Here is a 15,776-nt window from a genome sequence, read left to right on the forward strand (position 1 = left end):
ACTACTTTTCTTCTCATGTAATGTATTGGCGTCAGACTCTCTCACCCAATTTGTAATATATAAGAATTCAGTCCACAATTCTCAATACACTTGTCTCTCTCGTCCTACATTCATAAACCCATAATAATTTCGGTCGGTTCTTTGGCATCATCGGCATTTAAGACCTATATTAATGTTATTAATGGGACCCGGTATGGAGAAAAATGTGCTTAGGATTGCATTCTTTGTAATATTGGCCCGAAAGTGCCAATTTAACAGGAATGCACTGAAGACGTTCCCATACGTCTTTATTCAACTTTTCTTATTACTTGGCTTCAATCCAGGCGAAGGTTTGATCTGACCTTAACAAATGTGACTAGTTAATTAAGGGCAATGGGCAACATCCTTTTAAGGATATAAAAACAAAAATACGATATAAGCATTGTGGGACTGAGTTGATCTGCTGAGATCCAGCTGGCATCACTTTGTCCGCAGGAGGAGACGAAGAATAATTTGGAGAAGAGGTACCTATTATTGCATCGTCAGTGTCATATTCTAGACACTTTTTCGAGCTTAGGTCTTCCTTGCCTTTGTGAAAGACTCTACATAGCACCCACTCTTCCTGTCAGTGTATACATTCATATTAGAAAGTAGAAAAGCAAGATCCCAATGTGCATTTACAAACATAGCACACCGCGCGTGCTTAGTATCTCTTGTGCGGTGTTTGATGTATACATACAAAAGCGGAAAAGAAACAACGGAAAATCATACCTTGGGAGGCATATGCAGATTCTCAAGGCGGAATTCATGCATGACCCAACCACTCTTCATCCCATTTGGAGCTCGCCAAAGTAGAAAACTAATGTCTTGAGTGTTCAATCAAACCGCACAACTTTCTTTGGAAAAAAGAACTCAAATACCTCATTTTATGCTTTTACTACCATCATCAAAATCGAAGCAAATGCACAACTTTGCCTCCACTTCTACAGTACAATTACTTTCATCATGCAGAAATTTCTTATGTGATGAAAATTCACTCTGATCTGTAAATCGATCTGCATAGAAAAGAGTGTTGTGCTCATTTTGATAGATGGAATTTCTGTTCACAGACGCGAATGCAAACAACGTTGTATGCCTTGTGGGACAAATTTATAGAAAGATTCGTTGTGAAAAATAGCCATATATTTTTCTCTTGCTTCTTGCTAGTACTTATCATGAACAACATCATCTACACCGCCACAAATCGTTATCATCCTTATTATGCTTGAGGTTAATATAAAGATTAGATACCCGGATATATCTCCGCCTATTTCAAAGAAATTTTGGAAGAGAAGATGGCAATGGATTAGAGCACCGATTCTATCTTCAGCCATCTCTTTTACATGCTTGTCGCCCCAACATTTCTAAAAACAACCGAGAATATCAAGTCCGTGATTGGGACTTTGGGGTTATGGATTAGCTACTACTTAAAATCTGCTTCTACTTGATTCTTTATTGGGGGAAGTTAAACAAAAAAATAGTTTGGCAATTCGAAAATGAGGCCTACAAATCTAGTATTGATACTCACCTTGAGAAGATCTACAAGCCTTGTCAAATCAGGAACCAGGCAAGGCTGCGTGAAATCAAAAGCCTTTGTGAACAAACATATAATTTAACAAATGCCTAAAATGGGCTAATGTACTTAAAATAATGGCTTCCATTGACGTGTTTCTGAGCCACTTTTCGAATTCATTCCATAAAAATGAACCTAGTCCCACAATTTGTCACCTAATTTTCTATAAATTCCTTTACAACATCACAACTAAAATGACTATCTCCTGCTGTTAGAACTTTCACCCAGTCGCGTTTCTCAGTAATTTTACGAATAATACCTATAAATCGGTAAAGGCAGCAAGGTAGCCAATTCAATTCTTCAACTTCGCTCTTTCATTTTGCTTTCCATTCCCAAGTCATTTCTGATCCCCAATAGAATGTGTAACTTAGCTTTAACATGTTAGTTCCTGTTTAGAAGGCCTAGTTTCGGTTTTTCACTTACAGTGATATCTCATCTAGTAACAAGTAAGAGTTCTTCTGTCGACCATATAGTTATCTCGAAATTGATTAAATCCCATGAAACAAATCTCTCTTGGAAAAACATTAATCACAAATTTTCTGTTTGACAAAGGGGCGAGTTAGCGGCGTAAGAGTAAGTAAGTAAACAGATCAGGTGTAGCGGGCAAACATAAGATGAGACTGGACGTTTCTCTATGTGAAAATATAAGAAACAAGGAACTGTTAAAACATAAGATAAGCATGAACTATTTGAATAACACTACATTTGTAATATACACTAACACGGACACATATTGTAGATTGATCATGCTTTCAAGATTTGTACAAAATGTATATCCCTCCTTAGGTGGGAAGCTTTAGCTTCAAATGTTTGCTAATAAAACACGGAAAAGAAACAAATATCTTCAAAGTACAAAGGAAATTATTGGTCCCAAAAAAAAAAGTAGGAAGGAAAATGCATGGACGTAAAAAATCTCTCCACAAAGTTTGAAAGGGAGTCTAAAAAGCACTTTAACATTAACAAAAAAATTATGTAACTTTAACCCCTTAAGCAACCTCAACCTTACCACAAAGATTTCACATAACATAAGAATTGTAAATGTGCCCAGCTGGTCACAAAGACAAACTTCTGAAACTTGGTCCTACAACATGAAAGCCATGTACGTTTGTTCCATTGTGCTAAGCTGTTAGCCACCAAGTACCAAGTTAAAGTTTGTGTGTCAGGTTTAAATTGTCTAGAGAACCAATAAAAAATGTTGTATTGAGATGCCCAAGCGGCAAAGTATATGTAACTATTTCATAAAAGATGCATTCCTATTTACAATTCCAATCAATTACAGATCGAGCTACCTAGCTTAATCAAAGAGATTCTCAAAATGAAGTCTGGTCACTTCGTAAACTATAGTCACAAGCTAACATGCGTGCAAACTCACAAACACATAGAATCCAAAAGACGAAAAAGAAGAGCATACATTTGAATAGACTTGACCAAGTGAAACGGTAGCTTTAAGGCTTCCAAACAATTCTTTATTCTGCCAAGGAAATCATAAACGAATTAACAAACTATCAACTGACACTTGCAAGACTAGAATCATAAACTCTACATTGCATCATGATACAAGATTTCTATGACAAAGGGGATGCACGAGAGAAAACCACCACCTTAGCTGTCAGTAAACGTAATGGGATTGATTGAACTTTTCGCACCCCCTTACATATATATCTAGCACATCCCATTACACAAGTTCCAGATAAGAAAATAAAAGATTAAAATTTTCAATATGCAATAGAATTCGAAATATATAGTAATTACAAAAGAAACAAATAAACAAGAATAATAATTGAATCACTTGTCGAGGTCGATGTAGCCAAAATCCAACAACAAAAGACCTAAACAGACATATATATATATATGTATAAGAATTAGATTCCAAACAGTCGATTAATTATATTAATCCCTTAAGAAAACTAACCAACGTGAGGGGGAGATTAACCAAAAGTTGAAGCTTTGACTAACCCAACACCTAAACCAAACTTTATTTCATTTCCTGAAACCAAATTATAGTAAACAATTCAAACAAACTAAAGAAAACCAACCTGAAATCTAAATGAGTACTAAAGGGAAAAAAAAAACAAAAACACCCAACCTTAAAATTTGAAGATTCATTTTTTCTTTGTCTAGTAGTTCCAGCTTTAAATCAACCGATAAAATTAATTGAGAGAATTAGCTTGTAGAGTAAACACACAGAGAACAAAAGAAAACTAATTAAGCAGGAGAACCAACCTTGAAAATCAAAGCTCGGTCGGATGTGGAGGAGTAACCAAAAGTTAAAGCTTATTGCCGATGGTTGCATTGTTGTGAGAGAGAGAGTGGTTAGATACGTTGCGGTGGGAGATGGGAAGTTGGCGGTGGTTCAAGGGAAAGTTAAAGAAAGAGAAAGTCTTTTAGGGCTTTCACATTTTAGATTTTAGTTCGAGCGCTTAACGTAAAAATAGGCCCGCCCCATCGGGTTCAATTCCTAAAATAATAAGACCGCCTAAAGAAGCCCATTAGCAACACCAATCTCATCGCAACAAATGCTATACTAAATAATATAAATCATTAAGTAAAACATTTGTTACAACGCAAGTGACGCATAAAAGGTCAAATTCACTTTACCCGCACCAATAGCATTGTAAATGATAAAGCCTCTCCCGAAAAATTACATTTTCTTTTTTTTCAAAAATATATTTACATCCATTTGCGACAAAAGAGGCGCCGCAATAGATAAATTCATGCACAACCTATACAATAGCACACCAAACTTTTAGCAGCCCCATACGGCGTTGCAATTGGTGACCTTTTAGCAACAATTTTTTGGTGTTGCAAAAGGGTGTGTTGCTAAAAACCCCTTCTGTTGTAGTGTGTGAGGGATAACTCCAACAATCTCCCCCTCCCGAACAGTGAGGGGAATACCTCCATGCAATTTCCAAATCAACGGGGAGGAGTATGCTACCATTCGGCGATAGCACAACAAATATCAAACTTACCTTTTCGGTAAGACTTTGGTCATCATATCCGACCCGTTCTTGTCGGTATGGATCTTCTCGATACACAAATGCTTGTCTTCGAGTACTTCTCTAATCCAATGATAACGCACGTGTATGTGCTTGGATCTAGAATGAAAACTCGGATTCTTGCTCAAGTGGATAGCGCTCTGACTGTCACATAGAACTACAAACTGTTTCTGCTTTAGCCCTAGTTCGTCGAAGAATCTCTTCATCCATAGCATCTCTTTGCAACACTCAGTGGCTGCAATATACTCGGCTTCTGTAGTGGAGAGGGCAACACACTTTGCAACTTAGATTGCCAAGAAACTGCTCCCCGCAAAAGTAACCCGGATAACGGGAGGTGGACTTCATGAAGTCAACATCACCGCCATGTCGCATCGGTGTAGCCTTCAAGTAAGGGCTTACTTCCACCAAAGCACAAACATGATTTGGAAGTGCCTTGGAGATATCTCAATATCCACTTAACACCTTCCCAATGTTTTTACCCGGATTTGATGTAAATCTGCTTACAACACCAACGGGCGAAAAGCAATATCCGGTCTAGTACACACCATGGCATACATCAAACTACCCATCTGCGGATGCATAAGGAATCTTTTCCATCCGACTCGCTCATGCTCACCCTTAGGACACATCTCTTTGGTCATGCGAGGCGGGCCACCAAGCGGACAACCGACCGCTTCGCTTGATCCATGTTGAATCTCTTCAACACCTTTCAATGTAGCTTTCTTGAGAAAGCCACAACTTCCACTCTTTTCGTCACGAAGTGATCCGCGATCCCAAGTATCCGCTTTGCTTGACCTAAATCCTTCATCTCAAAGGACTTACTCAAGTCTTTCTTTAGCTTGGATATCTTGTTGATGTTTGGGCCAACTATCAACATATCATCCACATACAGCAATAGCACTATGAAATCCCCATCTGGAAATCTTTGAACAAACGCACAATGATCGGAAGCAGACTTCTTGTATCCTTGCTTCGCCATAAAGGAGTCAAACTTTATGTACCATTGTCTCGGTGCTTGCTTCAACCCATACAAGCTCTTTATCAGCTTGCATACTAGGTGCTCCTTGCCTTTGACCTCAAACCCTCGGGCCGGGTCCATGTAGACATCTTCTTCAAGGTCTCCATGAAGAAAAGCTGTCTTAACATCTAGCTGCTCAACCTCTAGGTTCATACTTGCGGCCATACCCAATACCACCCGGATAAAAGTCATCTTTACTACAGGAGAGAAAATCTCATCAAAGTCAATCCCTTTCCTTTGACCGAATCCCTTCACAACAAGGCGAGCTTTGTGCCTTGGGTGAGGATTGTTCTCCTCATGCTTGACTTTGTATATCCACTTATTCTTGAGAACTTTTTCTTCCGTGGGTTTCTCAACTAACTTCATAAGTGTGATTCTTATGCAAAGAATCCATCTCGTCATGTATGGCCTTCAACCACTTTTTTTTTGTCGTACCTTCAAGTGCCTCTTGATAGTACATAGGTTCTCCACCATCCGATAGTAGCACGACGCATGTGGTGGATACTGGTTGAAGCTAGTCTCCTCTCGCCGGACCTCCTTGCCCCATCTGGCGGTGCCTCGGGAGGATGCACTTCTACTTGCTCGGTGGTGGTTCATGCATCTCATCCGCATCTTCTATACCAATAGGTTCTATCCCATCATGAGCAATAGGATTCTCATCATGAGCTTCAAACTCATGGTTCTCTGCATTCTCAATGCCTTCTCGCGACGTTCCACGGTAGGAACTTCGGTTACAATCAACAAGATCATTGGTGAAAGCCTCGTAGCTTCTCACCCCACCCTCAAAGTCTGCTATGGTTTGGTCTTCTAAGAACACAACATCTCGACTTCGGATTACCTTCTTGTTAATCGGATCATAGAGTTTGTAACCAAACTTTTCATCTCCATAACCCAGAAAAATGCACCGCTTGGCTTTGTCATCAAGCTTGGATCTCTCATCGCCGGAATATGCACAAATGCCGCACCCAAATACCCTCAAGTATCCATAATCAACATCTCTGCACCGACCATACTCTGCGGATAATCACTATTCGGAGCTTTTGCCGGCGACATGTTGATCACATGCACGGCCAGACGCATTGCTTCTACCCAATGGCTTCTAGGTAGCTTAGAGTGAGATAGCATGCATCTCATCCCTCTACAATGGTGCGGTTCATTTCTCTCGCTATTCCATTCATTGCGGTGTCTTGGGAACGGTGCGCTCATGACTAATCCCATGACTCGGCAATACTCTTCAAATGGCCCAATGTACTCACCCCCATTATCCGGCGAATACACTTTAACAACTTCCCGGTCTCTCTTTCCACCATCTTTGTGGAATTTCTCAAACACGCCAAGTACTTCATCCTTGGTCTTCGGACTATAGGCCCATATCTTTCTTGACGATCATCAATGAATGTCAAGAAGTGCGACGGCTCCCCGGTGGGACTTCACTCTCATAGGACCACATAAGTCTGTGTGCACTAGCTCAAGGCGTTGTCCTTTTCGTGAGACGGGAATCTTTGGAAAGACACCCTGTGTTGCTTTCCTACCAAACAATTGATGAGTACATGTATTTAAATGTGTACCTTTAATGTCCGGCATGGCCTTTTGCTTAGCAAGAACTTCCATCCCTTTTATGCCCATGTGACACGTCTCTTGTGCCACCGGTTAGGATGAAGCTTCTTCGCCGCGATTTCGCGCTTTACACAAACTAGCCTGTGTTTTGTAAAGAGAGCAAGTTTTTCTTTCCTCGGCTTTACAATGGAACCTCGCCGGTTTCCATATCCCGTTACCAAACGAGTTTACAAAGCCATCGTCATCTAATTTCCCGGCCCGAAATTAGGCTTAACCGTATGTCGGGGACATGTCTTACATCCTTGAGTGTCAAGGTGTAGCCGACATTGGTTTCTACATGAACATCTCCAATGCCTATAATCTTGAGACTCCATCGTTACCCATCCTTACTTCACCATATTCACCACGGTTGTAGGTAGTGAAGAATCCCTTGTCGCGGTGTGACGTGATAGGATGCTCTGTATCTATCTATCACCCACTCGTATCGACATGAGGTACTAAGGCAAAGACACACCACATGATCGACCACAATTCCCACTAGGTCGCCGACTAGTGCGGTAGTATCTCTGCTGTGTTTCCGTTCCTCGCACCATGTCTTCATGTACACGGTTATTCTTCTCATCCCTCTTGATTGATTCGTGACTCATATATCGAAGTGGCCTTTTGGGCACAATAGTAACATTGCCTCTGCCTGCTTAGGAGTTCTAGCTTCACCCCTAGATTTACTTACGTCATCACCTCTAGAGCGAGATGGTTTTACGTTTCGACCTCTCCCCGTTTCTGTGAAAAGGATCTCGAGTGAGAAGAGCCGCTTCTTGCACTCCTTCTAGTCTCCTCATTCAACAAAGGCGTGGTAGCCATCTCCATGGTAACAATTCCATCCTTGGCGCTCCATGTAGAGAAACCGCTAATGTCTCCCAACTTTCGGTAGAGAGCCTAATAGAAACAAAGCCTCAACCGTCTCCCAAATTGATCTTCATCAAATGCATCCGATTGATGATATTCTCAGACTTCATTAAGATGCTCGGACATTGAAGAACCTTCTTGGTACCGCGGTGTCCGCAAACTTCTTAACGACTAGCACTTTGTTTCCACCCGACTTCCTCTCATAAAGGTCTTCGAAGTTTCTTCCAGGACTGAAGGCTGTAGTCTCTTGGGCCACATGGTGAAAGACAACGTCGTCAATCCATTTGTCGAATGTATCCATCGGCTTTTACGTCAAGCTTTTTCCACTCAAATTTCGACCGTCTTTTCGGTTTTACTCCCCTTATTCTCAATGGGAAGTGCCAAGTCCTTGCAAGTATAGCAAGTCTTCCATCTTGGCTTTTCGGATGGTGTAGTTCTTCCTATTCAGACTCATCATAATGAGTGTTCCGCGGAATGGTCCATCTCTACAAGTTATTTAACCTCAAATCTTCTCTCAGGAATTTCGTCAAACACCTTCTGACCAAGATTCGGATAACACCCTAGGCTATTCTAACCAAGGCTCTGATACCACTTGTTGGGGATTATATCAATACCAATCGATTCCCCACTACACAGATAACTTGTATTTGAACACAATTCAACTCCGGACAAAATCTAAATATCAACTACAACCTATACTAACATGCCCAACTCGCTAAACAACTATTAACAACTGATAATAATGTAAAGCAGTAAAAGCAAACCACAACACAAAGATTTACCGTGGTTCGGCCAATGATGCCTACTTCCACAAGAGCCAGTTCTTAATAAAGTGGGAAGGAAGATTACAATCTCTCCTTTCAGTCTCTCACCTTACTAGATCACTCTTATCTCTTTACAGGGTTGTATCTCTGTAAAGGTTCTCTCTTTGTTTTAGTCTGGATTCCAATCCTTCTGACTTGTTTTGGTTAGGTTTTCCAAAACCTTGATTTTGGTTTTTATCTCCAAAAACCAAATTTCGCGGGTACTGTAGCAAAGCCCACGAAAAATAGACCGGCTGGGCGCGCCCTCTGGCGAAGTCGCGCTAAGACATGGACACCGAGGCTGGTCGTCGCTGGCTTGTGGCGCGAAATCTTACGTCTTGGAACTCACGCGAGTCAGCGCTCTCCTGGCGGCGCCTTCTCGACATTCTCGATGCCGAATTCGCTCCGTTTCTCTCCAGCTCTGTTTCTCTCCTCATGTGAGGGATAACTCCAACTTTCGTGGGGTGAGAGTCCGACTTTCCGGTGGTCAAAAAGCGAGGATTGCCATTGCGAGCTATGTTGAAGAACCCATAAATTCTTCTACTTGACGAGGCCACTAGTGCTCTTGATGCAGGCTCAGAGAGCTTTGTACAAGAAGCTCTTGACTGCCTCATGATGGGAAGAACAACTGTAGTTGTTGCTCATCGCCTTTGCACAATAAGAAATGTTGATACACCCTTGTTGTTCTTAAGCAAGGCCAAGTTGTTGAAACCAGTACACACGAAGAAATAATCTCCAAAGTTGATACTCAACGGAAAAATCCTGTAAGAAGAAGAAGAAGCTCGAACTACTACTGAAGCAGCAGAAGAAACAGACACACACTTGAAATGGGTATTCCTTACTAAAAGGCTGTTTTGTTCAAAATGGTGCAGAACCAGTTTTTCCCACTCTAAAAGACTCCATCTTTACCATTCCTATTATACAAAAAACAGCTCTTCCCTACTTCCGCGTGAAACCATGAATCGATCGGTTGTTGAGAGTTGAGATTTGAAACTTGAAACCAAACCCATTTGTTTTAGGTTGGTTCGATCCTTGATTATGTGTTCTCTCTTTGTCTTCATCAGCAAAGTCAGCCGGATCCACTGCTTTCATAGACAAAGTCAGGTGGATTCCTCATCCTCCACGCACGAATGCAAGTCGAGTATTTGACTTTGAAAATAGTTTATCAGTTCAGCCGAAGTCCCGACTTCTCCACAGACGGCGCCATTTGTCGTAATCCATTACCGCGACCTCTCAATTTACTCGTACTCTCGCTCTCTTTTGGATCGGCTGCACCAATTAAGTTACTACATTAAGTTACAATACTACTGTTTGGATTGCAATGGCAGTACTGATTTGGTTTGTTTTGTTGATCATGACCCATGGTTTATCTGCGATTGAGGTAATTGAAGTGGGTCTAAGGTTTTAAATTTTATTACAGCGTTATAACTTCGATCTATCTACACTTAAGATTAAAATGAGTAACAACTTTAAGTAACCGATCAAATATTTGTTTTTCTTTCTCATTAAGTTCAATTTTCTCCTTCACTTTTAACTACTTTTGTCCTTCTGTTAAAGAAATAGACATTGTTTGTACTGCTCTGCAATTATAACTTTGTAAAACCCTAGTTTGGCGCGAGAAAACTGGGGTGGCTCGGGGTTTGGGCTTAAGCTTTCATGGGTCGTGTTCGGGTTTTGGGCTTCCACTTTTAATGAAAAGAAGAGTGTGCCAGTTACTCAGTTCAAATCAGTTGGGTTTCATTTCTCAAACAATTCCGTTAGCTCAAAATGGCGATGTTAAGGTGGGTTTCTTCTTCTGCTACTCTCTCTCCTATCTTGCATTCTCTTTCCTTCTTTCGTTTCAAAACTACTATTACATATCAACCACGTCAATCATCTACCACTTCTGCCGATAAAGACCTCCTTCATTTTGATTTATTAGTAAATTTAGTAAGAGATCGTTGTAAATCTGGAACCCTTGAGCTTGACGAGGCATTGGGTTTCTTTAATGAGTTGATTCGGTATCGACCCTTTCCTTCCATTCACCCTTTTACTCAATTGCTAGGAGCCCTTGTCAAGACCAAACACTATTCTACTGTTTTGTCCATGTACAAAACAATGGCTTCTGCTGGAGTCCCACCGAATATCGTGACACTAACTATCATGATCAATTGCTACTGTTCTATGGGTCGGGTGGATTTCGGGTTTGCTGTTTTGGGGAATATTCTGAAACGTGGGTTTGATCCGAATGCGGTTACTTTCAATACTCTTCTCAAGGGTTTGTTTACGGAGGGTAAATCAGCACCAGCTTTGGAATTGTTCAACAAAATGGTGGCAAATCGATATCCATGCAATGTAATCACTTATGGAGTTGTTATCAATTGGTTCTGCAAATCATTAAATTCAGATACTGCCCTTCAATTGATGAGCTCAATGGAAAAGGAAAAGCTGAAGCCTAACATCCACATATACAGTATGATCATTGACTGTCTTTGCAAGGAAAACCGGGTGAATGCCGCCGTCAATCTCTTTCAGGAAATGATTGGTCGAGGAGTTGTCCCAAATGTTGTAAGTTACAGCTCTTTAATTCATGGACTATGCAGCATTCGTCAACTGAAAGGAGTCATCAGCTTGTTTGAAGATATGTCCAAAAGGAGCATCTCACCGAATGTAGTAACCTTCACCATTCTGGTTGATGCTCTTTGTAAAGAGGGTAAGACCAACGAAGCACTTCAAGTTTTAGAATTGATGCTTCAAAGAGGTATAATGCCTACTGTCGTTACATTTAATGCTTTGATCCATGGCCTCCTTTGCATTTCAAATAATTGGAACAAGGCAACTGAATTGTTACATGATATGATCAGTCGAGGAGTCTGGCCGGATGTGAGAACATACAGTATTTTGGTTGATACTTATTGCAAAGAAGGGAAGGTTAGTGAGGCACATGAACTATTAGAGGAGATGTTTCAAAGAAATGTGGCGCCTGACACATTCACATACAATGCGTTGATGGATGGGTACTGTTTGCAAGGTCGAATGGAAGAGGCCATAAATGTTTTTAATTTAATGGTGGATAGAGGTTTGGAACCTGACATTATTACCTATACCATTTTGGTTAACGGTTATTGCAAAGCTAAGAGAGTAGATGAGGCTATGCTACTCTTTAACGATATGACCTGCAAGGAAGTGAATCCTGACGTTGTTACATATAACACACTTATTGGTGGCCTTTGTAAGGTTGGGAGAGTTGTGGATGCGAAGAAGATTTTTGAAGACATGCAAACTCATGGACAAAGTCCAGATATTGTCACATATAATACTTTAATAGAAGGTTTGGGTGCTAACAGTGGTCTTTCTGAAGCAATGGAATTGATACATGCGATGGAAAGAAATGGGTTAAGAGCCAATGTTGTGACTTATAACAGTATTATTCACCACATGTGCAAAGAGGGAAAACTGATGGAAGCCAAGGAACTATTTCAGAACCTCTTTACAAAAGAGGTAGAGCCGAACACCATAACATATAATACAATCATCAATGGATTTTGTAAGGAGGGCATGTTAATCGATGCTCAAAATATGTTCACACAGATGGAAGAGAATGGTATTGCACCAAATGACCGCACATTCAATATCATGGTTCAAGGATTTCTCAAAGACAGAAATTTTGAGAAGGCAGTACAATTTCTTAAGGCAATGCATGTGAGGAGTTTCTCAGCAGATGCAAATACTATGTCAATGATTATAAATTTGCTGGCAACACAAGAACCAAATCATGAGAGTTTGGATATACTTCGTAATTTCTTGTTGTAAGGGTGAGCTGCATATGATATTCTCCAGTTGGGACTGTAGTTGCAAATCCTGTTCTGTATGACTTGTTGTGACAAACAACCTTTAGTTATCGTGATAAATCAGTTGGCAATTATTCTTGTAACGAGTACGTCTAGCCATGTTCTTGAATTTTGTAAGTTTTAAATTCTTCTAATAGATAACTTAATAAGTTATTTTATTTTGTATTATCCATTATATCTTACCTTCAATTTAAAGGATTTTACTAAGTTAATTATTATTTATATTAAATTTGTTACCTGGTGTGCTTGTAATTCTTAAACTAACTAACTTGGATCTAGTTTAGGATGCCTAATTTTTTAAGTTACATTGACACGGATACGTGTGTCCATATTCAACACGGATACGAAGTGTCTGTCACGGCAAAATATAAAAAATTAAGGTATATCACATACAATATGTGTTCGTGTCTTGTCCGACACGGACATCGGGTACGTATCCAACACAAAGTTTTATTAATATATGGTGTGTCCACGCAACATAGTAATCTTCTGCATAGGTGTTAAAGAAAGAATTTACCAGATTTTATTTCTGTTTGTAGGATACTATTAGCTCGTACACAATGTGAGTTCTGTGCTAAACTATGGTTTGCTCACTTTGTTGTATATTATTATGCATATTCTTTGTATTTCTTAAGCTATTTTTTAAGAGCATTGACGTGTTTGATGTCTATGGTTTGCTGTATTTTATTATGCATTATTTCTTGAGCTATTGTTTAAGAGCATTGACGTGTTTGATGTTCTATTGGAGTACCGTTTTGGTCAAACAAAACTTAAAAGTAATATGTATGCAGTCTTATGTGTATGCATAGTTTGTTAAGAATATTTTCCATCTGTTTTCAGGGAAGTCTATGCATGTGAGATACCATTATATAGTACTATGAACTAAGAAAATTCACCTATAGTCACAAGTTATATCATATATGATAAAACCTAGGACATGGACACGGTGAGGATACGTAAATGATATAGGCGTATGAAAGTGTAAATGTTGGTTGCGGAAGCAGCTTGCCGCACCTGAAATTTGACTTTTGATATGCCGATGAGCCTCTTAAAGTTACTGGTAGTGGATATGGTTTTCAGAAGTAGCAATTCTCTACTAAATTCCAAAATTCCGGAAAGAAAAAATGCTTTTCAATTTCTTGGTACAAGCTGTACATTTCATGAAAGTGACATGTCCAAAAGTCAATTTCCTAATTCACTTTCCATGTTAAAGTTTATTTTTCTTATATCTGTGGTTCCCCATAGCAAACTGGCACAGCGGTTGAGTAACTGAACCATCGGATCTACCAAATGCCTATGGGGTATGGACAACAACTAGTATTGTTTGGAAGCTTATGCTAATAGTAGTAGACAGATCAAGGTGATGATAGGTCTCAGATTATGATGCCCGGGTAAGGACACAGGCCACCTTAATCAATTGTTTCTGCCGTATGGGTCGGGTGGATTTCGGGTTTTCTGTGTGAGGGAGTATTTTAAAATGTGTGTTTGAACTGAATGCTGTTACATTCGGTATTCTCCTTAAGGGGCTCTGCGTCGGGGGTAAAGTAACATATGGGATACTAATGAATGGGATTTGGAATTTGTGAATTCTACTGCTGCTCTTGGTTTCATGAGGGCAATGGAAAATAAAAACATTATTCGTGATGTTCATATTTACAGTATGCTTATCAACACTCTTTGTAAGGGGAATTTGGTGAATGAGGCCTTGAATCGTTTTCAGGAAATGACCGCGAGAAAGCTTATGCCGAATATTTCACTTATAATTGTTTAGTTCCAGGTCTCTGCAGATCTGTTCGATGGAAGGAATCCTTATTGCACAAAGTGTTTACAGAGAACATCTCTCTGGATGTCATAACTTTGACTCTCTTTGCAAAGAAGGTAGGACAACCGAAGCTTTTTATTTATTAGAGGAAATGTCTGAGAGAGGTCTACAACCTGATGTCTTCACATACAATGCTTCAATTGATGGCTTGTGCACTACAGGGAAAGGGAAAGAAGCAGTAAGATTGTTCACTGAACTGACAGGTAGGGGAGTTTTACCAGATGCACACACATATAATCTTATGATTGATGCTGTTTGCAAAGACGGGATGGTCGATGAAGCATTTGAACTATTCCAGACAATGATTGAAAGAGGCGAGGAACTGAACAAAATCACATACAATAGTTTTATTGATGGATATTGTTTGCAAATGCGGATGAATGAGGCAAAAATAATTTTGATTTGATACTCGCTAGAGGTCATGCTCCTGACATAGTTAGCTATAGCATTTTGATCAATGGCTATTGCAAGTCTAGGAGGATGGACAAGGCAATTCAGGTTTTCAAGGATATGTGCAATGTAAGGAATTCAAGCACGACACTATTACCTATACTACCCTGATAGGTGGGTTTTTGCAAGAGTGGAGAAGTTTGGTTGCAAAAGAGCTTGTCAAAGACATGATGGCTTGTGGGGAAAGACCAAACCTGTTCACTTACAGTTCATTACCAAATGGACTGGTCAATAATGGTTGTTTTGCTGAAGCAATGGAATTGTTCTATCCGATGGGAAATAGTGGAATGAAAGCTGATCTTCTTGTTTACTGTTGTCATCGATGGCATGCGCAAAGAAGGTAAAATAAGTGAGGTGAAGGAACAATTTTATTGTCTCTCAGCTAAGGAGTTGCAGCCTGATTCTAGGACATATAACACATTGATTAATGGGTTTTTCAGAGAAGGGAGTTTAGAAGAAGCTCAAGATTTGTTCTATGAGATCCAAGAGAATGGTTTTGCTCCAGATGTTTTCACATTCAGTATCATGGTCCAAGGATTCCTAGTCCATAAAAATGATACGGATAAAGCAATTCAACCTCTCAAAACCCTGATTGAGAGGGATTTCTAACTAAATGCAGAAACTGCATTGATTCTAGTGAACATGCTTGCAGAAGGTGAACCAAATTGTACAGAATGGGAAATGCTTCTTAACTTCTCAAACAGATGCCGAAGGTAATGTGCTGAGTTTCGACTCTGGTTAACCAGTAAATTCTTGGGATACTGTTATTTTGGTTAAGTAGTACTGTCTCTTCTTTACTGCTA

At 39.9% G+C, this 15,776-nt stretch overlaps 1 protein-coding gene across 1 annotated transcript; it reads left to right on the top strand.

The window, feature by feature from the left end:
- The first annotated feature begins 10,499 nt into the window (after positions 1-10,499).
- Positions 10,500-15,715, top strand: LOC147505628 (uncharacterized). Its single transcript, XM_086605594.1, has 5 exons — positions 10,500-12,660; positions 14,489-14,837; positions 14,909-15,055; positions 15,103-15,200; positions 15,268-15,715. Exons 1-5 carry the CDS (start codon positions 10,639-10,641, stop codon positions 15,580-15,582), a joined length of 2,931 nt encoding a protein of 976 aa, XP_086461720.1. The 5' UTR covers positions 10,500-10,638; the 3' UTR covers positions 15,583-15,715.
- The last annotated feature ends 61 nt before the right edge of the window (positions 15,716-15,776 follow it).

The sequence above is a fragment of the Coptis chinensis genome, chromosome 4 (assembly GCF_015680905.1).
Source record: "Coptis chinensis isolate HL-2020 chromosome 4, ASM1568090v1, whole genome shotgun sequence".
Lineage (NCBI taxonomy): Eukaryota > Viridiplantae > Streptophyta > Magnoliopsida > Ranunculales > Ranunculaceae > Coptis > Coptis chinensis.

Excerpts from the sequence above, each read along its gene's own strand:
- LOC147505628 (XM_086605594.1), top strand. The coding sequence starts at position 10,639 with ATGGCGATGTTAAGGTGGGTTTCTTCTTCTGCTACTCTCTCTCCTATC. Across the intron at positions 15,056-15,102 it reads GTGCAATGTAAGGAATTCAA|AGTGGAGAAGTTTGGTTGCA; the intron begins GCACGACACTAT and ends GGTTTTTGCAAG. Across the intron at positions 15,201-15,267 it reads GTTCATTACCAAATGGACTG|CTGATCTTCTTGTTTACTGT; the intron begins GTCAATAATGGT and ends GTGGAATGAAAG.